Source organism: Vulpes lagopus, chromosome 4 (genome assembly GCF_018345385.1).
Source record: "Vulpes lagopus strain Blue_001 chromosome 4, ASM1834538v1, whole genome shotgun sequence".
Classification (NCBI taxonomy): domain Eukaryota; kingdom Metazoa; phylum Chordata; class Mammalia; order Carnivora; family Canidae; genus Vulpes; species Vulpes lagopus.
In genome coordinates this window covers 40,087,808-40,111,162 of record NC_054827.1, presented here as the reverse complement: position 1 = coordinate 40,111,162, position 23,355 = coordinate 40,087,808, and the positions used below count along the sequence as shown (strand labels likewise).

The window sequence follows — 23,355 nt, the reverse complement described above, 5'->3', positions numbered from 1 at the left end:
CCACATATATTTAAATTTAAGGATTAAAGAACACTGCAGCTCTCTCAATGACAAATAAATGTCTGAATTCTCAACATCCAAAAGGCTAAATATAATATCTCTTACACCCAAGCCAATATTTTAGAGCAAGAAGGAATAGATCACTCTGTCCAACATTGGCTTCTCATTTATATTTACCTACATAATATTTAACACAACAATAAACTCAATAACTACAATGCGATACTTTCCACTTACATCATCCATACATACTAAAAATTTTCTGCAAATTATGAATACTGGTGTTATAAATTCATTTTGTAGACAAAACCCTAGAGAAATATACTTGTGTATACCCACTCACTACCATGCCATGCAACACTAGTAACAAACAAGAACCACTAATCAATCACCAGGCTCTGAGCCTAAGGCACACAGGGGCCATGATACCAACTTTCCTTCCCATCAATGTTCTCACCACTTTCTACTGTTTGGATCACAATTCAGTTTTTACATTTTTAAGATCTAGCCCATACAAAAAGATTTCCCCTTACAATGCAAACCGTCCATTCACTACCATGGGTCTGTCTCCATGTAAGTAATATTGAGTGGCACACAGATTTTGTGTTAAATGCTATGTGCCTCATCCCTTTGATTCTACAACAATCCAATGAAAAACAGACTGCTATCATCCCCATCTTATAACATGCTTCTTACAAGGGTTTGGCAAAGAAAAGTTATCTGCCTTGTGAAGCCTACATTCTTAGCCACTCTGAGCTGATGGGGACCTAAATATGAGTCAAACACAGTCCTTGAACTCAGCTCATATTCTAGTGTCCAGGAGACAGAACGAACCCAAAAAAATAATTTTAAGATTAAAATAACTCATGACTGAAGCAAAAATAAAATTTTACAAAAGTTCAGAGGAAGAAAGATTCCCAACTTCTAGGTGGAAGAAAAAGTTTTGGCAAGTGTTTTTGTTAATAGTAGCCTGTTAGCTTATAGCTTAATTTAGTGAAAAGGGGAAAGGCATTTGGGTCAGAAAAAACTATAAGCAAAACACAGGTGAAAAGGTACAAAGTACATTCAGCAATAAAGTGGTTTGAGTACCCTGGAGCTTATGGCAGAGCAGAACGACGGGCCAGAGCCCAGGGTCTGAAATCAGCTTCTGGGTTCAAATTCGGCCCCATCTTCACTGACCTGTAATCTTGTATGAGCAACTTAATCTCCCCGAAATGCAAATAATTCATCCATAAAATAAGACTACAGCCTAACTCATAGGTTTGTTAACAGGATTAAATTAAATGTGTGTAAAATATAGTACTTATCACAAGCATAGAGCCTAGACTGACTGAATACCATTATTACTGGGTGTTGGGGGGGCAGCCCCAATGGCCCAGCGGTTTGGCACTGCCTTCAGCCCAGGGTATGATCCTGGAGACCCAGGATCAAGTCCCACGTCAGGCTCCTTGCATGGAGCCTGCTTCTCCCTCTGCCTGTGTCTCTGCCTCTCTATCATGAATAAATAAATAAAATCTTAAAAAAAAAAATACTGGGTGTTAGGAACAAGAAAAGAGGTGAAGATAATTAAAGTTTTCAGAATAATGTTAATAAGAGACAAGTTTGGGAAAAAGCTCAGCCTTGGGAAGGTCACTAAGTCAGTGGTTTTGTTTTCTATAGGCTGAGCTTTCAGCTCCACGGGGTCTGCAGGTACAGCACTGACAACAGAGTATAGTTTGTTTCCAGTGTCTTCTGCTCCCTCGAGTTATACATTTCAAAGTGCCGTGAAAGTGGCAGAGGTAGTCAGGAGACTAGAGCAGAGTAACTGTAGACCAAGGACAGAACTTTGAACATTTGCCTATTTTGGGGGGGCCAGGAAATGGAAACAGAGAAAAGAGTCTCCCAAAAAAGCTCCCCCAGAGAATCAGGAAGAAATTAAGAATGCAGTGTTATAAAACTTCTCCAAGATGGAAGTGAATTTCAAGATTTGATAGCATGTTTTATTTGAGTATATATACATTTAGGTAGCAAGTTAAATAATCCAATTTTATTTTTTAAAAGATATGATGAGATTTGTCATTTATTTTTTAAATGTTTCAAAATTAAGCAAGCATTACTAAAAAAATATCTACTACAATATTTCCCCAAATTGTTCCTTGACTAATTACCCCGATAGGAAAGACAAACATATAACTAAAAACAATTTAATAGGTACTACTAGTGAAATTCAAACAAAGGAGAATGTGAGAAAGGAGCTTGATTATTACAACTTAAAGAAAAAGTGAGGCAAAATTCAAAGATAGGCAGTGAGCACAGCTGACATGAGAACCAAGCCATGAGGAGGCTGTCAGGGGGACTGGAGCAGGCTGGGGGCATTGAAGGGAGAAAGCCCCAGACACATCTAGAAAGTGAAAGCAGACAGCCCATCAGCTGCTGAGTGTGGAATGAGAGTCAAGGATGCAGATGCAGAGGCCAGAGGTCAGTGGACTAGGGAAAGGTTGTGAGTCATGCAGAACTGAGTTTGCAGGCAATGAGGATCCATGAAAATAATTTAAATGGCAAGTTCCTTTAATGGAGCTAAGAATTATTCTCATGTGATAATATTTGGCAAAATAGCTAGAAACCAAACAAATTAGGGACAAATCATTAGAATTACTACCAACTGAAAATCATTTAAAGGGCAGCCTCGGTGGCTCAGTGGTCTAGCACCACCTTTGGCCCAGGGCATGATCCTGGAGACCCGGGATCGGTCCCATATCAGGCTGCCTGCGTGGAGGCTGCTTCTCCCTCTGCCTGTGTCTGTGCCCCTCTCTCTCTCACTCTCTCTCTCTCTCTCCCTCTGTATCTCTCATGAATAAATGAATAAAATCTTTAAAAAAAAAAAAAAAAAAAAGAAAAGAATTTAAAAGTGAATATAGGGCAGCCTGGGTGGCTCAGTGATTTAGCGCCGCCTTCAGCCCAGGATGTGATCCTGGAGAACCAAGATCCAGTTCCATGTTGGGCTCCCTACATGGAGACTACTTCTCCCTCTGCCTGGTCTTTGTCTCTCTATCTCTCTATCTCTGTGTGTCTCTCATGAATAAATAAAGTCTTTAAAAAAAAAGTGAATATATATAGTAACTCTGAGATTAAAGTGAAAAGTATAATCAAAATATAACATAAGACATAACTGCTTCATAAGTCATAAATCTGGTAAATTCTGAAACATAACAGTCACTACTGATACAAGATAAAAACACCTAAAATATCTAAGTATTTGTAAATTTTGTCTTAAAATATGCTAGAGAAATTTCTACCTGAGTGTCTATAATTAATATTCTAAAAGAAAAACAAATTTGGTTTCCAAAGATGAAAAAGATTAAGATAAAAGCAACAACAAAGTCACAAGCCCACAGAAATATTCTCATGTTTTTGATTGCTAATTCCCAACTTAAAAGATCTTTAAATGTAAACACACTTATTTAACAAGATGACACACTTACTGTTGGCTTCACCAGCAACTGACCCATCACTGTGAACATGCGGGAAAGGCCCACAGGGGTACATACTACAGGAGAGATCACAGAGAGGAGGCTGATAAATTGCTAGTCCAAAAATATAAAACAGACTCAAAGATTATCATTTTAAGAAAACTTTTGTCTCAAATTTAGATTCTCTCAGTTTTTTGTCAAAGGACTCTTCAACTCATCAATAAAGAAGCTAGAGGGGGTAGCATGTGGAGGATAAAAGATACATCAAGATTGAAGAAGGCTTAGGACATGCAATACTCTAGCAGCTGAATAATAAATATTTTCACTTAAAAGAAATTAAAACCAACTAAAGAGCAGATTAAATTTCAAGTGCTAATGGAATTAAGAACCAGGCAAACTATTATCTTAATTCCTTTTAACTACATTTATCTACTTATAAATATCCCTGAGAAGGAGATCCCTGGATGGCTCAGCAGTTTAGTGCCTGCCTTTGGCCCAGGGCATGGTCCTGGAGTCCCAGGATCAAGTCCCACATCGGGCTCTCCTCATGGAGCCTGCTTCTCTCTCTGCCTGTGTCTCTGCCTCTCCCTCTCCCTGTCTCTCATGAATAAATAAATAAAATCCTTAAAGATAGATAGATAGATAGATATCCCTGAGATATGTTGTAATGCCTCAAGTAAAAGTGAACAAATTTTAAATAAAGGCCACAAATTCACCACCAGAATTCTATGTTACCATTCAAAAGTAGAATCTTTTTTAAAAATTTTTTTCTTTTTTTTTTTTTTTAAAGATTTTATTTATTTATTTGGAGAGAGTTTGTGCCCATGAATGGGGAGACAAGCAGAGAGAGAGAGGGGGGGGAAGCACATTCCTCACTGAGCAGGGAGCTCAATGCGGGGCTCCATCTCAGGACCCTGAGATCATCACCGAAGCTGAAGGTAATGTTTAACCAACTGTTAAGAATCCTCAAAAGTAGAATTTAATGCTGCAGTGGGTGTGGGCCTGTGTGTGCGTGTGCATGTGCATGCACATGTGTGTCTCTCTTTACAAGAGGCTTTCCTTAAAGAAAAACACACGTAAAAAAAAAAACCCACACATGTTTTATTTCATGGTTCCAGCTTATCAAAAAATTTATCTTAACATAAAAAAAGTTAAGGGACTTCAGAAACGTCTCCAAGCTATTAAGTAATCTCATCGGGAAATCTCACTATTATTTTCTAGAACAAAGAACTCCACTTTCCCATCAATGTTGAGCCAGAAAAATACTTACAGAGAAGTAACAAACATCCCATCAGAGATATACAGGAATATAAATAGGGTAGGTAGAACTCCCAGAGATCTATAAAGAAATTTATAAATATAGGTTAGTAAATCCAAAATATTGTACATTAAAATATAAGTTGACTATAAATTAATGTATTATAAACATCATAATTGTCTGGGTCTACTAAACCATATAATTTCTAAATTGTACAAAAAGATCTAAAATAGAAGAAAAGGAAATAACCCTTTTGTAAAACCTGTTTGGAGAGAGAGAAAAAAAGTCTCCATGGAATTTTTAAGAACAGAAACCAATTAACAAAAATCTTAAAAGCTGCTTGCTTGTTCTGAATATAGCAAACACATGAACACTCATTTCTCTTCTTATACATGTCTGAAGATTTGTTAGCTCTGTAAATTAACAACAAGGACTTAAGGACACAAAGAATTATTCAAATGTTCAGGAAAGTGAATGTGTAATTACACCCCCAGTTCAGTGTCCCCGAGACACCAGCTTACCATACAAAGACTCCATGCTTGCAGCGTCATTGTCAATGAGTGCAGAGGCTACCCACACTATCCCGAGAATAAGGAGTGCGAGAAGGACAAGCATGACCACAGTTTCTAAAATTCGAGCTCGGATTCCCTGAAAAAGATAATGGAAACAGAAGTGTAGTCTTTTATTTCACCTCATGGATAATTAGGTTTCTATCCAGATGAAAGCATAAAAATTCTTTGAAAAGAGAGGAAATTTATATTTATTAGCAAGACAAAAAACACTAGCTTTACAGTGTCATGTTTAGACTGACTTTGTTTTACAAAATCATGTAGAATACCATTAAGCTTTGAAGAAATAACCAAAATAATGTGTCATAAAAACCTATTTCAGGACTGTGTTTTAAAACACAAGGTGATGGATTTTTGTCTCTGGTTCTAAGCAAGGGGGTCGAGGCTGACTAAGGCCCTAGGCCAAGCAGTCATGGGAGCCAGATCCTGGGAATGCACACAGCCAGGCTCCCAGAGTGCCAGCCGCCAGTGTCACTCCCGCAGCCACCAGCGCAGTTGCCAGCACCCCTTGTGCCCCCCACCCCTGCAGCCACCAGTGGAACCACCCTGCAGCTGCCAGTGCAGCAGCCAGCACTCCCTCCTTTGCTCTCAGCAGCCCTCCACTGCTCCTCCACTGCTCCTCCACTGCTCCCACAGCAGTCAGTGTCCCCTGGCCCTGCCGCTGCCAGCAGAACCCTCACCCTCCCACCCCCACAGCTGCCAGTGCTCCCTCTCCCGCTCTCACCAGCACCCCCAGCTCCCACAGCTGCCAGCATGCTGCCCGTCCCCCCACCATGGCCACCAGCGTCCCACTGTGTCCCACTGCTCCTGCAGCCACCAGCGCCCCCTGCTGCACAAATCATGACAGGGGCCGCCCCCCTGCGATGCCCGCAGCAGAAACCAAGGACAGGCGCAGTGCCGGCTATCAATTATGTACCACTTCTTTCTTCACACTAGATAAAACCATCATTACTTCATGTGCCTAGAATATAATAAACCATCGTGATGCACAATTTTGTTTTAAATATAAAACAAATTCAGACCTCAGGGCCAAACCAGAGGCCAGACTTCTAAACTTGAAATCTAATGGACAAGGCAAACGAACAAAAAACAACTTTCTCATGTTCTTGAAAAACCACCAAATGATTGAATCTGTACCTAAATTCAAAGACTCACATTGATGCTTTATACTGTAATGCACTAATGTACATCTAATACAACAAACAAAATTAGAAGTAAATCCATGCCTCTCAAGAAATGTCTCATGTAATCTTTCCTTCCCCATTAAAAATAGTGTGTGATAAAGACCTAAACCATATGCTTATTTCAATTTTGCCCTAACATTATTTGTTAATTCCTGATTCAATCACAGCATGCAGTCCTCAGATGGAGAGGACAGGGAACACTCCAGCACCACCGCCCCCCTGCCATGACACCAAGTTGGAGAGGCCTGCTCTTACTTGTCCAGTGTTACAACAGGGCAGGTCCAAAGATGTCCTCAAACGTGCAGTAAGCACAGCTTAAGTGTTTGCACAGCAAGGGAGGCTGGTAGACCAGAGTGAATGACGCTTGAATTTTAACACATCAGAGCTAATGGTAATTATGACTCGAATGAGATGAAATATGAATAGTCCCCAAACATACTACTAAAAAACACCCTCCAACTTTCCTGAAGAACATGCACTTCACAACTTTCAAACCGCTTAGGATACCAAAACACGACCACCACCTTTCTTTTCTTTTAAGTAGGCTCCACGCCCAGTGTGGGGCTTGAACTCACAACCCTGAGATGAAAAATCTTATATTCTACCAAGTGAGCCAGCCAGACACCCGGGACTGTCACCTTTAAATGGTATTTCTTTTTCCTTCTCTCTTTTTGAGCAATGGTCTTTTTTTCTAAGTACTACACATGAAATATTATATGAAAAGTTTATAACGGATAAAAAGAATAGGTGCTCTGATTTGTACATACTATGCCCTTTCAGCTTGTCTTTCTGTCTCTGACCGAAGCCAAAATCCTGCCTGCCTCCAAATACTTAGGAGTATTAGGGTTCCCAAAACACCTAACACCTATGCCTTAAGTGTTATGACATATGCACTAAACACTGTTTAAAATGTTCTAATATATGAGCTAACCAGTAGTGATCCTTGGAACCATCTGAGGCCCACTGTCCAAGAAAATGTTTTAATAATATGTGTGATAATTATTAAACAATTGTAACAATGTAATAGGAAGTGCAATATATAACCATTACTATGGTAGTAAATGTTAGGGAATCAATCCACAATAAGATTTACACACTACCTCCAATACTCTAATAAAAATATTTCTTGGTAGTTAAATGTATTTTTCTTCAAATATGTTATTCTGCAGTGGAAGCCAATGCTCCATGGGTCTTTCTCATTTTTGTGCATCTCACAAAGAGAAGCAGGGACAGCCCTTGTTCTGGACAGTCTATTTTTTTAAGATTTATTTATTTTGGGGAGAGAAAGAGCACATGCACATGCAGTGGGCAAGGGAAGAGGGAAAGAGAGAGAGAGAATCCCAAGCAGACTAACCACTGAATATGGAGCCCAACATGGGGGTCAATCCCATGATTCTGTGATCAAAACCTAAGCCAAAATCAAGAGTTAGATGCTTAACCAACTGAGACACCCAAGTGCCCCTGGAGTTTCTTTTTAAGGATGTCTGGATAGCAAACAGCCTTGGAAAACAGAGGCAGGTGTCTTTCTGAAGCAGAAGTAGGTTTGCAGAACAAAGGGCAAGCAGGTTTGCTTGCAGCACATTTATGGGTTTCCCCTAAGTTTGAGATTCCTCAGCTATGACCTGAGCTCACTATAGAAGCAACCTCCACCTGAGCCACACTGCCCCCAGGAGGCTGTGGGGGGGTGGGGAGGAATTGTGCTAGAACACAGGAAGCTCATGGCTTGCCTTGTTCTGAGTAATGAAGTCCCTTGAGTCTAATCCAGGAGTCTCATGTCTACAAGCACCACACAGAAATCTAGCAGACTGTCAGTTCGCAAGTATAGTAAACTCTCAGACCCTCCACAGTTCTGGCAGCTGTGAGTGACAAGAGTGGGCAGCTAAAATGACTTTCTAGAGAAGAACAGTTAAGGGCCCACAAGGCTGGGTTAAGGGTAATGAGAAGACTCCAAGATCCAGCAGTTAATGCTCCTAGCCAAGCAGTAGGCAGGTGAGAGAAGTGAGGGTCCCCCAAGGATGCTTGTCAGAGACTGAGCTGCAGGGGGAGCTTGGTCATAGACCTTTCTCCCAGAGAGGAGGGGTGTTACTGTGTTCATGTAACAGCAAGCCCTACAAGGCCAGCTAAAAAGACTATGGTTACAAGGAGCTATTTTTCTTGTATACTTTGTGCTTTTGTGTATTTTCCAAATTTCATAGAGTGAAATCTGAAATGTAAGTAATACGAGAAGAAATTAACGTTTTAATTTTTTAAGATTTTATTTATTTATTCATAGAGACACAGAGAGAGAATGAGAGGCAGAGACACAGGCAAAGGGAGAAGCAGGCTCCATGCAGAGAGCCTGACGTGAGACTCGATCCAGGGTCTCCAGGATCACACCCTGGGCTGCAGGCGGCGCTATACCGCTGTGCCATCGGGGTTGCCCCCTTGTTTTAATTTTTAATTTTGTTAAAAGAATTAACTTTCAAGAGATTGGCACCCAGAAAAATAACTTAAAATATCCAAGTTCAGTTTATGAGACAGTATAGCGAGCTAATTCAGGACCCCAACTCCAGGAGTAGACTGCTTGGGTTCAAAGTCTGGTCCCATCACTGACCAACTATGTAACATTGGGCAAATTTCTAAATTTCTCCGTGTGTCAGTTTATTTCTTTGTAAAATGGGTTTATTAATAACATCCCTACCATATGGGGTCATTATAAGGATCAAATGAATTAACGTAAGTAACATGCTTAGCATTAAACTGGGTGCTTAGTAAGCACAATATAAGCATTAATGGTAATGGCCCAAATTACTACTGCCTTTGTCTTTAAAATCTCCAAGGCTTTGGAGTTCACCTATCATTTGTGTTTCTGAATTAAATTTATATCACCTTCTAATGCCAGCTTCTCTCCTTCTTGTCTGCCATCTCTGTCACTCACCGGCCATAAACCTATAAGAAATAATCCTGTGTTTCTTGATGATGTGAATACCAGGTTCACCAGCATCTCTTATGACATTCCCTGCCATGATGATTACCATGTACACTCTGAACGAACTTAACCTCCATTCCACCACAGCCCCACTTATGTACCAGCCTGATGCCCTCATCTCAGACGGTGAGACTGCCCCGAATATCTCTCCAATACCTCCAGCCCTCTAACCTAGCACTGTCTTCATCATTAGAACTTCCTCAAACCACCCAACTCCTCCAGTCAGTCTCATTTTCACTTGCCTAAACCCGATGTTGAACTGGGTATTTTTTTTTTAATTTTTATTTATTTATGATAGTCAGAGAGAGAGAGAGAGAGAGAGAGAGGCAGAGACACAGGCAGAGGGAGAAGCAGGCTCCATGCACCGGGAGCCCGATGTGGGATTCAATCCCGGGTCTCCAGGATCACGCCCTGGGCCAAAGGCAGGCGCCAAACCACTGCGTCACCCAGGGATCCCCGAACTGGGTATTTTAAAGACAATTCAATACCAGTAAGATTCTACTATTCCTGGTCCCTTTGATTTCCACCAGACTAGCTTAATTCCACTGGTGGCTCATTCCTTAAATTCTCAGTCCTATGAAAGAAACTTACAAAATCTCGAGAAACATGTGCTACTATATTCCAAACCGGGCCTTTGCTGTTATCAGGCAATACTCCTGCTGATCTCTGGTTGACTAACAATTTCCTCAATGATCTTTTAAATGTCTCCTTGAACCTAATTTCATCTCCTACTTTCTTACAAATTGCAGCTGCCCTTACCTCTTCCTTAGTAGGACATAACTCTTCCATAGTAGGACTTAGTAGTAGGAGCCTGCACATCTGTCAGCTTCCTTCCTCTACCTCTGGTTTTTCGGTCTCTGTTCTTATTTCTTTCATTCTTTATACAGAGGAAAATGCCTCAGATCCTTTTTCTCCCAGGGCTCAGGCATAGATGTTCATCGTTTCACATGCCAGATCAGTGCTTCTCAAACTTTGGCATATGTCAGCATTACCAAGGGGGCTTGCCAATCCCTGAGAACCAGCCCAAAGATACCTCAGTCAATTCTGATGAAGGCAGTTCATCTGCTGAAGACACCAGACAGACTGCTCTGTTCTTCCCCTAGGTGATCTTGCCTCCTCATGCAACCAATGACTCTGAAGTTTATATTTTTAGTACAAATCTCACCACTGGGACCAAGATCCATACATCTTAGCTGCCACCTCCCCTCAAGTACTTAAAGTTAATTCTAAAGCCAAACTCATCACTTTATCCCCTAAACCTACTCCTTCAGTGCTACATACCCCAAAACATGACACCATTACCCACTGTGTTGTTTTTTCCAGATGCTGCAAACATCCTTATCATCTCCCTTCAACACACACACACACACACACACACAACACGCCTTGGACCCTGATTGATTCAAACACCAAGCCCTTCTGATTCTTCTGTGTCATTACAACTAAATCCATCCCACTTCTCCTTCTGCTACCACATCCATCTCACCTGGACAGCTCTCTATTTTCCTAGCTAGTAGTCCAATATTCAAATCTTGTCTCTCTCTGCCCAGCCTGTTGCATTGCAGTGGGAATGCAATCTTCACAAAACAACTCTGATCATGTCACTCTTGGTCAGAACTTGCTAAGCCAGCAACAGGGTAACAGGTGCATTAGTGCAACAACAAATAAGTATCAAATCTCATTAGCACCACTTCTAAGTAAATGAGGTACTACACACGTATATCCTTAAAGTTGAGTCTTACTCTTTCTTCTGCTATTCAGATGGTGTACCAAATAATTACAGATGAAATAAATATAGATGAAACAAGGTATTTATGATTTAATAACCTAGAGGAGTGCAGCCCAATAGACCCTTCTGTGATGATGGAAATGTTCTATTTTTGTTATCCAATAAGATAGCAACAAGACACATGTGTTTATGTAGCACTTAGAATGTTATTACTATGAATGAAGAACTGTAATTTTATGTAATTTTAGTTCTTTTAAATTTATATAACCACACATGACTAGTGGTTACCATACTGGTCAGAGCAGAGTATTAACAGCCTGTTGCTAACAAAATCTATAAGTACTCTCTGTACTCTCAAGTACTTTATGGTTATTTTTTTAAATTTAACTTTGATATAAAATTATTTGAAAACAGCTTGGTTAAAGTAACCTCATTTGGGCAGCCCGGGTGGCTAAGCGGTTTAGCACCGCCTTCAGCCCAGAGCATGATCCTGGAGGCCCAGGATCGAGTCCCACGTCATGCTTTCTGCCTGTGCCTGTCTCTCTCTCTCTCTGTGTGTCTCTCATGATTAAATAAATAAAAATCTTTAAAAAATAATAATAAAGTAACCTCATTTAACATGCTATTGCTCTACTTAATGTTTTCATTAGCATTCATGTCAAAAAGAGGAAATCTACTACTAAAATCAAAAACTGCCCTTTTGTTTACATTAAGAAAAATTATATCCTCTTATTAAAAAGAATTTTTTTTAATGCAGCCTACGTATGACCTGACAATAATACTAAGGTTCAAGACCCACACACTCATTCCCATATACTGACAAACTAAGTCCTCAAATAAATCTGTGTTTAAAAAAAAAAAATTATGTGAAACAGCTTTTCTATAAAGAAAATGGTAAAAAAAAAAAGGAAAAGGGTATGTAATTCTAAGATGCTTTTATATTATAGATAGTGAATATCATGAATAAATGTCTAGAAAGGATACTCATATGCTTAAGCAATCAAATAAGAATCATTTAACAAAAAGGACCTCTGTAGTCAAATCATATCAATAGTTCAAAATTTACTATCAGTATTTCTTTTGAAAAACAGTAAATAACTCAAAAAAAGAAAGCTGCCCACTTTTTCATCAATCAATTACAAAAGACTGAGTTTGCAACATTACACTTACAGAAAAGGCTGCCACAGAGCAAGTCATAGAAATCATTGGATAGGATTATGCCTGTTTACGAAACACTGAGGATAACTACTGTAGGAAGAAATAACCGTTATTCTGACTCAGTCCACTAGGAGGCCAGGACACTTCACGTTTTCCTTTTAATTGTATTTATTCTCTTTTCCTGATTAAACAAGACAAAAATCAGCCCAACTTGAAATCAGTGAAGTGTCACATTTATGAGCTTTAGCAACACCAATTGAGAAACAAATGTTTTCATTAAGTGCAATGTAGCAGCTTTTTTTATCCTTAACAACTTTAGGACAGAAAGAAGAGGGGGTAACGGGGCTATAAATAATCAGAGACTTCATCTGTTAATGCAGAATTGACTGGCTCCTACAAGTGCCAAAAATACATAAACTATGGTCACTACCTTTCTTGAGATCATAAAAGTATCATAAAGCCTAAAAAGCACAAGGTTTGTGGCATGTAACACGTGAGATTTTTAAACTTTTGCGTGTGATTCTGTCTGCAAAGTAATGAAAGCATTGAGAGAGCTTTTATCACTACCATTAATCACCAGCAGGACAGCATATAAGCAAAAAATATGCCTACTGCTCATTTTTCCATTAAGAGTCAGAATCGGGAGCTTGGAAGCCCCAAGGGGAAAGGTTCCTATCAACTCTATTCTTGCATATGCTGAGCTAAAAGATGTGCCAGATGTCGGAATAACTTACTGAAATACCCTGCAAATAACAAAGTGGCAAAATATTGTCAGAGAGGAAAAAGGTTTCCATTGTTCATCTTAAAAAGAAGGAAGGTCTCCTGAATATAAGATCACAAACTATGAGAACTTGAACTTATCAACAGTTGTACTTCTTTCAAGTACTTTTGAATGCTTATACTATGTCATATATTACTAAGATTTCAGGAACTTTGTAATATTTTTACCCCCAGTATGAATACTTATCTTAATCCTTCCTAAAAACCATAAATCTAAATTACTTTAATGAAATTCCACCCTTTTTTATTAAAATCATAGTTCAATATACTAGTTAAAAGCAGCATCAATGAAAAAAAAAGCAGCATCAATGTTCACTCAATGTACTAGTTAAAAACAGCATCGAAACTAAGTACTTTCTTTCTGCTAATGAAACACTATATTATTTTTAAGAAAAGCCAGGTATATAATTACACTAGTTTCATATCAATATTATTTTGGAAATTATAACGATCATATTGTAACATTATAAATTAAGTAAGCTAGTAAAGACTAAATACATGTAGACAGATTTTAGATTTAAATAAGCACTGAATGGCTAAAAGTCTAAAACATTAAAATAGTTATTGTTTTTTGAACTTTTCCTGCTGGTCAATTACACACTAAATTGCTTTGTGCTAAAGATCAATAAAGTGACAATTACAATGTATATACAAAAGCTCTAACAATAAGCTAACATGTTTCTGTGGTGATGAACATTTAAACAAGATTTTGCCTGGACATCCTGACCTCTCAGAAGGTATGTAAACACCATGTTATATAGTATGGCTCCACCCATCAGGAAAGCCTGGGAAAAATTTCTACATTTACAGAACATTTAAAATAAATATCAAGCCACTGTTCATTTAACAAAAAGAGTCTCTTAGTAACACTGAGCTAAGGTTTGCTCAGCAAGCCATCAAGACTGCGCCAAACATACACGCAGTCATCTGGGGAAGATCGATAGAAACACTAATAAAGAACAGAAAATAAGGGCAGGTATTAATTATTTTAAATCATGAAAAAGCTACAAATAAGCATCAGTAGAGTGTCAAACAGTTCCCCCCTTTACTCCTAAAGTAATCATTAAGAGTTTGGACAAAAAAAAAAAAAAAAAAAAAAAAAAAAAAAATTGGTCCCCGGTCAAAGAAAAAAGCTTTATAGAAAGCTTTGTTAAGCAATAGTGAAATATTTTTTAATATTAACATTTTCTGCATTTAATGTAGCCTATATAAGATGGAAAAATCAAAACTATAAGATGTCCAAGGTATTAAAATTTGACAAAAAGAATGTATTTTAGGATAAGTTAAAATAAAAACACTATCATTGCCAGTTCATTTAAATAAGATGTTCACTATATCCAAATTTATGAGAAACTTCTCATGATGTCAGACAAATAAAAATCCACAGATGGCAAGTAAATAAATACAGCAAGTAAATGAAGTAAGTAAATAAAAGACTGACCCATAAAAAAGACTTCAAGGACTTTGTATTGAAATTTTAAAATATAAATCCAATTTTGGGGAAAAAAAAGATTTCTCAGTATACTACATCAGATCAAAATAACTTAATGGTCAGCCAGTAAGGACCTTTTCTTCTTTTCCAATAATCTTTAATTATCAATTTCACAGAAAAGAAGAGATGCAAACTGACATTTGCCAAGCTCCTACCAGTTACTTTATACGTGTTCACTTAACCTTCACAATATATTAGAAGGTAAGCTGTATTATAAATGAGAAAGCTCATATCCCAAAAAGTTAAATCATCTCCCTACAATCACCCTGTTCAAGGCGTGCTAGTGCTCACTTTAAATTCAGGTCTGTCAGCTTTCAGAGCCTGTGCTTTCCACCTCCTCACACGATAGAAATAAGACACCAAAGGTAAACTGACATGGAAATAGGGAGGAGGGGGAAAATGCTTAAAATATGCTTAAGACAAACCTCTAATTAAGTAAAGGAAATAAAGCAAAATACCTAAAAGTTTCTTTTACTAGAACATTAATTTTCAATTCCATAATAGCAAATTTATGCTGAGGTCAAATAGTCCTATAAGAAGCTTTTAATACAATAGAAGTCAATACCTTACTATTTGTTTCACAAAACACCCATACATAAACTCCAATAAAGACACAACAGGGCAGCCCGGGTGGCTCAGCGGTTTAGCACCGCCTTCAGCCCAGGGCGTGATCCTGGAGACCTAGGATCAAGTCCCACGTCCAGCTCCCTGCTCCCTGCATGGAGCCTGCTTCTCCCTCTGCCTGTGTCTCTGCCTCTCTCTCTCTCCTCTCTGTGTTTCTCATGAATAAATAAATAAAATCTTTAAAAAAAAGACACCACAAAATAAAGATTAGTGTTATTATTTATCACATTACTACAGCAAAATGTACAAAATCTTAAAGTGTAGACTATAACAGAAAGCACTGCCACGTGATTTAGATGATAGCATCACATCATTTATGTGGTAAAGGGTACATTCACACGAAAAGCACTAGGAATTCCAAAATATCACATAAAGCTTAGGGCTATGTCCTCTCACACTATTAGCTGAGTTGGGCCCATCTCTCCATGATTTCTACATTCCTTCCAGCTCCCAATAACAGCTACATTGGGTGGGTAGGTGTCCATGCATGTGTATTTTACAGTTTCCCACTGAAAACCAATAAATTGCCATTTTAGCTTTACATATCAGCTTCGATTTGGGTAATGTGAGCCCATTAGCAAGAAATAAATAATAGCCTTTTGTTCCTTTGTATTGTTAAATAATGATGGTATACTGTTCAGCTCTGTATGTCTATTAAATATTGTGGATATACCACCCAACTTAAAGACATCATCACAACCGATGTGGCACCCATGTGGCCCTCCCAACTGCACCAAACTTCCACATCAACCTGGCCAAATGTAACCACTAATTTGACCTGTCCATATCTGTCATTGATTTATTTTTCATTGTGGTAAAAAAACATATAAAGTTTATCATTTTGACCATTTTAAAGTGTACAGCTGTATAGCATTAAGTATATTCATTCACATTGTTCTGCTATTACCATCACCATCCACCTGCAGAACATTGTCACATTCTCCAACTGAAGTTCTGCACCCATTAATGAGTTCCCATTCCTTCCTCCTCCTGGCCCCATTCCCTACCACCTACCATCCTATTTTCTGTCTTTATGAATTGGCCATTTTAGGTACCTCATATAAGTGGCATCACAGTATTTATCTTATCATGTCAGCCTTATTTCATTCAGCATAATGCTTTCAAAGTTCATTCATGTTGCAGCACATGTCAGAATTTCACTTTTTCAGGAAAGACTATCCACTGGAAGAAAGACAGTCTCTTCAATAAATGGTGCTGGGAAAATTGGACTTCCACATGCAGAAGAATGAAACTAGACCATTCTCTTACACCAGACTCAAAGATAAACTCAAAATGGATGAAAGATCTCAATGTGAGACAAGATTCCATCAAAATCCTAGAGGAGAACACAGGCAACACCCTTTTTGAACTTGGCCACACCAACTTCTTGCAAGATACATCCATGAAGGCAAGGGAAATAAAAGCAAAAATGAACTATTGGGATTTCGTCAAGATAAAAAGCTTCTGCACAGCAAAAGAAACAGTCAACAAAACTAAAAGACAACCTACAGAATAGGAGAAGATATTTGCAAATGACCTATCAGATAAGGGGCTAGTTTCCAAGATCTACAAAGAACTTATTAAACTCAACACCAAAGAAACAAACAATCCATTCATGAAATGGGCAAAAGATATGGACAGAAATCTCACAGAGGAAGACATAGACATGGCCAACAAGCACATGAGAAAATGCTCCGCATCACTGGCCATCAGGGAAATACAAATCAAAACCAAAATGAGATACCACCTCACCCCAGTGAGAATGGGGAAAATGAACAAGGCAGGAAACAACAAATGGTGGAGAGGATGTGGAGAAAGGGGAACCCTCTTGCACTGTTGGTGGGAATGTGAACTGGTGCCGCCACTCTGGAAAACTGTGTGGAGGTTCCTCAAAGAGTTAAAAATAGAACTGTCCTATGACCCAGCAATTGCACTGCTAGGGATTTACCCCAAAGATACAGATGCAGTGAAATGCCGGAAAACCTGCACCTTGATGTTTATAGCAGCAATGTCCACAATAGCCAAACTGTGGAAGGAGCCTCGGTGTCCATCGAAAGATGAATGGATAAAGAAGATGCAGTATATGTATACACTGGAATATTACTCAGCCATTAGAAACGACAAATACCCACCATTTGCTTCGATGTGGATGCAACTGGAGGGTATTATGCTGAGTGAAATAAGTCAATTGGAGAAGAACAAACACTATATGGTCTCATTCATTTGGGGAATATAAAAATTAGTGAAAGGGAATAAAGGGAAAGGAGTGAAAATATCAGTGAGGGTGACAAAACATAAGAGACACCTAACTCTGGGGAATGAACAAGGGGTAGTGGAAAGGGAGGTGGGCGGGGGATTGGGGTGACTGGGTGATTGGGGTGACTGGGTGATGGACACTGAGGGGGGCACTTGGTGGGATGAGCACTGGGTGTTATGCTATACGTTGGCAAATTGAACTCCAATAAAAATTTTTTAAAAAAGAACTTTGCTTTTTAAGGTGAAATATTATTCCATTGTAGATGCATACTACATTTATCTATTTCCCCATTGGTGGATACTTGGGTTGTTTCCACTTCTGGCATCATAACTAATGCTTCCAGGAAAATGAGCATATAAATATCTGTGATGGAAAGAGAGGAAGATGGCAGGGGAGGAGGAGGATCCTAGGCTTATTGGTTACCAGAGGAGAGGTAGGTGGGTGGACGGATGAAATAGGTGATGGGGATTAAGTACAATTGTTGTGATGAGTGCCAGGTGGTATATCAAAGTGTTTCACTATATTGTATACCTGAAACTAACATTACACTGTATGTTAATTAGTAGGAATTTGAATAAAACTTTTATAAATGAATAAATATATATCTGTGGAGTTCATGCTTTCAATTATTTTGTATATGTATCCAGAAGTGAAATTGCTGGATCATATATAGTAATTCTATTCTTTTGAGCAACCACCATATTGTTTTCCCTACCATCTGCACAATCTTACATTCCCACCAATAGTGTACAAGAGTCCCAACTTCTTTATTTTTTTTAAGATTTTTTTAAATTTACTTATTCATGAGAGACACAGAGAGAGCAGAGAGAGAGGCAGAAACAGGAGAAGCAGACTCCATACAAGGAGCCCAATATGGGACTCGATCCTGGGACTCCAGGATCACACCCTGATCCTCAACCTTAACCACTGAGCTACCCAGGCGTCCCAAGAGTCTCAATTTCTCTACATCCACACCAATACTTGTTATTGTTTTGGGGTTTTTTGCAGTTGTTGTTAGCAGCCATCCTAATGGATGGAAAGAAGTATCTCACTGTGGTTTCGATTTGCATTTTCCCAAAGACTAGTAGCGCTGTTGAGGTCTTTCATGTGCTTATTGGCCATGTATAGGTTTTCTTTGGAGACATGTCTATTCCAGTCCTCTGCTCCTTTATTATTTGATAGAACCAGTACCATCACTATGTTCTTCAAAACTGCCAAAATTGCTTTGGCCATTCTTGGTTCTCTATACTTCCAATAAGTAATTTTACTATCTGCTTATGACAATCTATAGGAATTTTTCTTAGAATTGCAACAATTCTAAAAAATCATTTGAAAACTGTTATTTTTAAAACAGTTATTTTGAAAGTCACAAACACAAAATAACCCATCCATTTATTTAAGTCTCCTTTAGTATCTTTCAATGAAATTTTTTATTTCCATATATTTCCGTGTATTACTTCCATAAAGATTTGTCTGATTTACTTCAACATACCTTGAGATATCTTGCTATTATAAAAATATTTTTAATTAGATTTTCTCTTTGTTGCTTATTGATTTTCTATATTAATTTTCTATTTTAATCTATATTAATTTTTCTATATTAATCCTACATCCAGGTTTCTTGCTAAATTTTCTGATTTGAATTAATAATTTGTCTTTAAATTCTATGGGATTTTTCTTTTTTTTCTTTTTAAAGATTTTATTTATTCATCAGAGACACAGAGAGAGAGGCAGAAACAAAAGCAGAGGGAGAAGCAAGCTCCATGCAGGGAGCCTGTTGTGGGACTTGATCCCAGAACCCCGGGATCACGCCCTGAGCCAAAGGCAGACACTCAACCACTGAGCCACCCAGGCATCCCTCTATGGGATTTTTCAATAGACAGTATCATCCGTTAATAATGATTATTTTGTTCCTTTCAATTTTTCCTTTTGTCTAACTATACTACTAGTAATTCTATTACAGTGTTATTATTAGAAATAAAGGATCTAAAATGGTATCCCATGTCTAAAGTAAATACTTTTAACATTTTACCATTAAGTACAATGTCATTACAGACTGAGAGTAGATATCCATTATTAGGTTAAGAAAGTTCCCTCAAGTTCTTAGTTTGCTTTTTAATCATGAATGTGCTTTGTGTCTATTTAGAGGTGCCCACTTAATTTTTTTCTCATGTACTTCCCTAACATGAATTATAGCCATAGATTTCCTAATGTGAAACCAATCTTGCATACCTAAAACAAAATTTTCTTTGATGATGATTTTTTGTATATATGGCTGGATTAATATTTTCTGATCCACAAGTATTCACAAATAAGAATGGCCTATGAATGCTATTTTCTCATACTATCCTTGTCTGCTTTCAGTGTCGAGATTATACTAGTCCCATAAAACTGTGAGTGTTCCGTCTTCAAATCTCCAAACAAATTTGAATGAAACTGAAGTTTTCTATTCTTTGAAGTCTGGCAAATGTATCCTGCACATTGTCTGGACCTGATTTTTTTTACATCCGAATGACTACAGAACTTTCTTATTGCTGGTAATATTGAGAATAAGACACCCTTAACTCCCTCTGCCAAAAATGCTAAAATGCTTGATCAAATATTTTTAATTCTCCCTGAAATCTTCTCTTTGTCTATTTATCCTGAACAATACATTGAGTTTGGTACCTCTCACAGTGTTGGCTTTCCCCAGTGTCAGGTCATTTTCTGCATCCCTACTCATCTTTATATTTAAGAGTTTCTGTCTTGCCTGTTCTCTTTATCACCTCCTGACTCTGGTGACTGTAAAACTAGTAACTGGATCTGGAAAGTAGATCTGGATAGGGAGGATCTACTTATGAATGACATGTCTTAGTAGTTTGTAGCTTGGTGGACACTTGTATTTACTGGACTCTCTACCACCAGAACCTCCATTTTCTATGTCAGCCCACAGTAAGTATTACTCTTGTTACTAACTGCAGCTCCCCTCTGAGTACTCTGATCCTTTTTGTTCCTCACATCCTTTACCAGCACAGCCAGATGGTTTTAATTTTTGTTAGAACCAGGTCAAAGAAGAATGTGAAATACACAGATATACTTAGATAACTGGAAATGCTAAAATCAATTTGCTAATAGATGCAAACTGGATAGTATCCTATGAGACAACAAAATAAAATGTTTGGGCTCTCTTTTGTATAGAGAAGAAATCAATTCTATTAGACAAAATCATCTTCATTGCTCTCACTTTCCTACAAGTTAACTCTAACCCTAAAGAGATGCAAAATAGCCAAGTCAACAGAAAATTGGCCAAAGGTACAGTACACACCCCTACAAAATCGGATGACCACCAATGTCCACTACACAATGCCTAGGACTCCACTGACAGAACACCCAGGATCTCCTCTGCCCATTTCCAAGTCTTAAACAACTCTCTGTGGTACCAGAAAATTATATATACACAAAATAAATTATTAAAGTAAAAAAGATATAAATATATGTACACACTAATTATAATTACACAATAATCTAAATACAAATATTGAAGTAACTTGGAATCATATAAAATATAATATCAGGGCAGCCCCTGTGGCACAGCGGTTTAGCACCGCCTGCAACCCAGGGCATGATCCTGGAGACCCAGGATCGAGTCCCGCATCGGGCTCCCTGTGTGGTGCCTGCTTCTCCCTCTGCCTGTGTCTCTGCCTCTCTCTCTCTAGCTGTGTCTCTATGAATAAATAAATAAAATCTTTAAAAAATATAAAAAATATAAAATATATAAAAATATATTAAAAAATACAATATCAGGTTAATTGGCTTTCTATCAAATTGTTTACATTTAAATTAAAATATTAAGAAAAAACAACAGAAGTCAAGATACACAGGACAACCAAGCAAAATCATCAGCCTCATAAGTATGCTTCAGGCAAGCCTAGTTATGACAAAGGAAAAGTAAACATTAAGGATTGTACAATACAGACACATTCAGCAAGGATTTGTACATTTGTAGAAATCATCTTGGAATCTCAAGGATTTCTGAACATTAGATTGGAAAAGATCTTCTCTCAACAGGAAGGCCATAAAGAGGCCAAAACAGCTTACAGAGGTAAAGAGGAGAGGCCAAAAGAAAAGACTGGGCCCCAATATTTGCTGACAAAATCAGAGCCAATTCAAGCAGAGACCATAAAGCCTCCCAATCTGAAAAAGGCCAAAGGATGTCTCCAAATTAACAATTAGTAAATCAATACTGTATTCCAGATAAAGGACCAGCAAAACTAACAAGTAGAGAGAAAAGAGGAATCAGGGAGATTGGTTCAACATGGTGGATTATCACAGAAGACAGGAAAAATATATAATAATCAATTAATCATTTAATCTGTACCATCCATCAAGCTGCAACAGTACCAAGCATATAACAAATGTCCAAGAGGAATTAACTGAATGAATTATGCTAGAAGACAGAGTGCCAGCAGTAGTCTAACAATGCTAAAAAATCCCTAATGATAGAAAGTAGATGAGATCAAATCTATGGAGAAATTACAGACTAAAAAAGGGGGGGGGATAGAAAAAGATTCTAAGAGCTATAAGCTTCTAGTCAAAAAGTCCAAAAATTATAGATAATATAGAAAACATCAGAATATAATAAAATATTTAAAAATAATAGATAAGAGTAATATTCTTATATAAATTGCCTTAGAACAACTGAATAATACAGAAAATAATTTAGATTCATTTTAATCACCTCATAAAATTAACTATATAGATTAAAATACTAGATCTTTGTAAAAACTCACAGAAAAGAGTCGTTAAAATAAAAAAGACTACATTATTCATTCTTGGCTTTGAGGGATGATAACACTTAAAGAACTAAACCAGTATCAAATTACTAAGAGTGTAAGTTTAAAATGTACAAAAGTGAAGGGCCTGGGTGGCTCAGGCAGTTAAGCATTTGCTTTCAGATCAGCTCATGATCCCAGGGTCCTGGAATGGAGCCCCAGGTCAGGGCTCCTGTTCAGTGGGGAGCCTGATTCTCCCTCTTCCTCTGCCTACCCCCCCCCCATTCATGCTCTTTCTCCCTCAAATAAAATCTTTTAAAAAATAAAATAAATAAAATAAAATGTACAAAAGCTAGGATAAAATTAAACCATGTTTTATTTAGGCTTGCTTATGTAACATTTATTGTTAAGTCCTGAGTTTTCTCACACAATTAATTTAAAGGCAATTAAACAGCACATGTCATAGTTAAATAAGACCAGGTCAAAAATGTATATGGATTATGGATCTTAAATTATATTAAATCAACTTTCTAAAACCTACTTTAATTATATATTTATATTAACCATTTTTAACTCGAATTTACTTAGAAGTATTATACATTAGGTTAAAATGACAAAATGATACGTAATGCTTTAAAATAACTTTTATGCTAATTTCTTGGCTTGGGGTTTCCCAACAAGTATGAAATAATGAACTCCAACTCCTAGGAGACAAAGGCCTATGGATGAACTCTCAGGGGAGTTTTCTGCCCAAAACTAAGGTTGACAATACAGTCTTCCCCTATTGGTGGGCAAGGCAGGTGTGAGTGTTTTAAATGAGGAGGCCCTTTTGCTGAATGATCTCTCTGGGGGCTTTCGTTCCATCTCCTCATCTCCTGTGGCTATATCCTATGTCACCTTGTAACCAACTCACGTCCTGACCAACACAGCCAAGGCATCACTTACTCACTATTTGGGTTTTATGGTGCCTGCTCAGGTTTGGTCTTTGGATATTTTTTTGCTTTCCTGGAACTTATCTATGCATTTAATAATACAGGGATTTGGTTATATGGTTAAATTTTTGACTTGGCTCTATTTATCAATAATAGATGCTATCTAATTTCCTTTAACGTAACTACATAAGAAAATTCATGAGT

At 37.9% G+C, this 23,355-nt stretch overlaps 1 protein-coding gene across 11 annotated transcripts in view; it reads right to left on the bottom strand.

Moving 5' to 3' along the window:
• Nucleotides 1-23,355, bottom strand: part of LMBR1 (limb development membrane protein 1) — a 155,631-nt gene that overhangs the window by 61,395 nt on the left and 70,881 nt on the right. For all 11 annotated transcript variants that reach the window (XM_041751956.1, XM_041751957.1, XM_041751958.1 and 8 more), the window contains 3 exons: nt 5,229-5,355; nt 4,720-4,788; nt 3,462-3,526 (listed from right to left, as the gene is read on the bottom strand). In XM_041751956.1, coding sequence (XP_041607890.1) covers nt 3,462-3,526; nt 4,720-4,788; nt 5,229-5,355 — 261 coding nt within the window. The remainder of the gene's footprint in view (nt 1-3,461; nt 3,527-4,719; nt 4,789-5,228; nt 5,356-23,355) is intronic.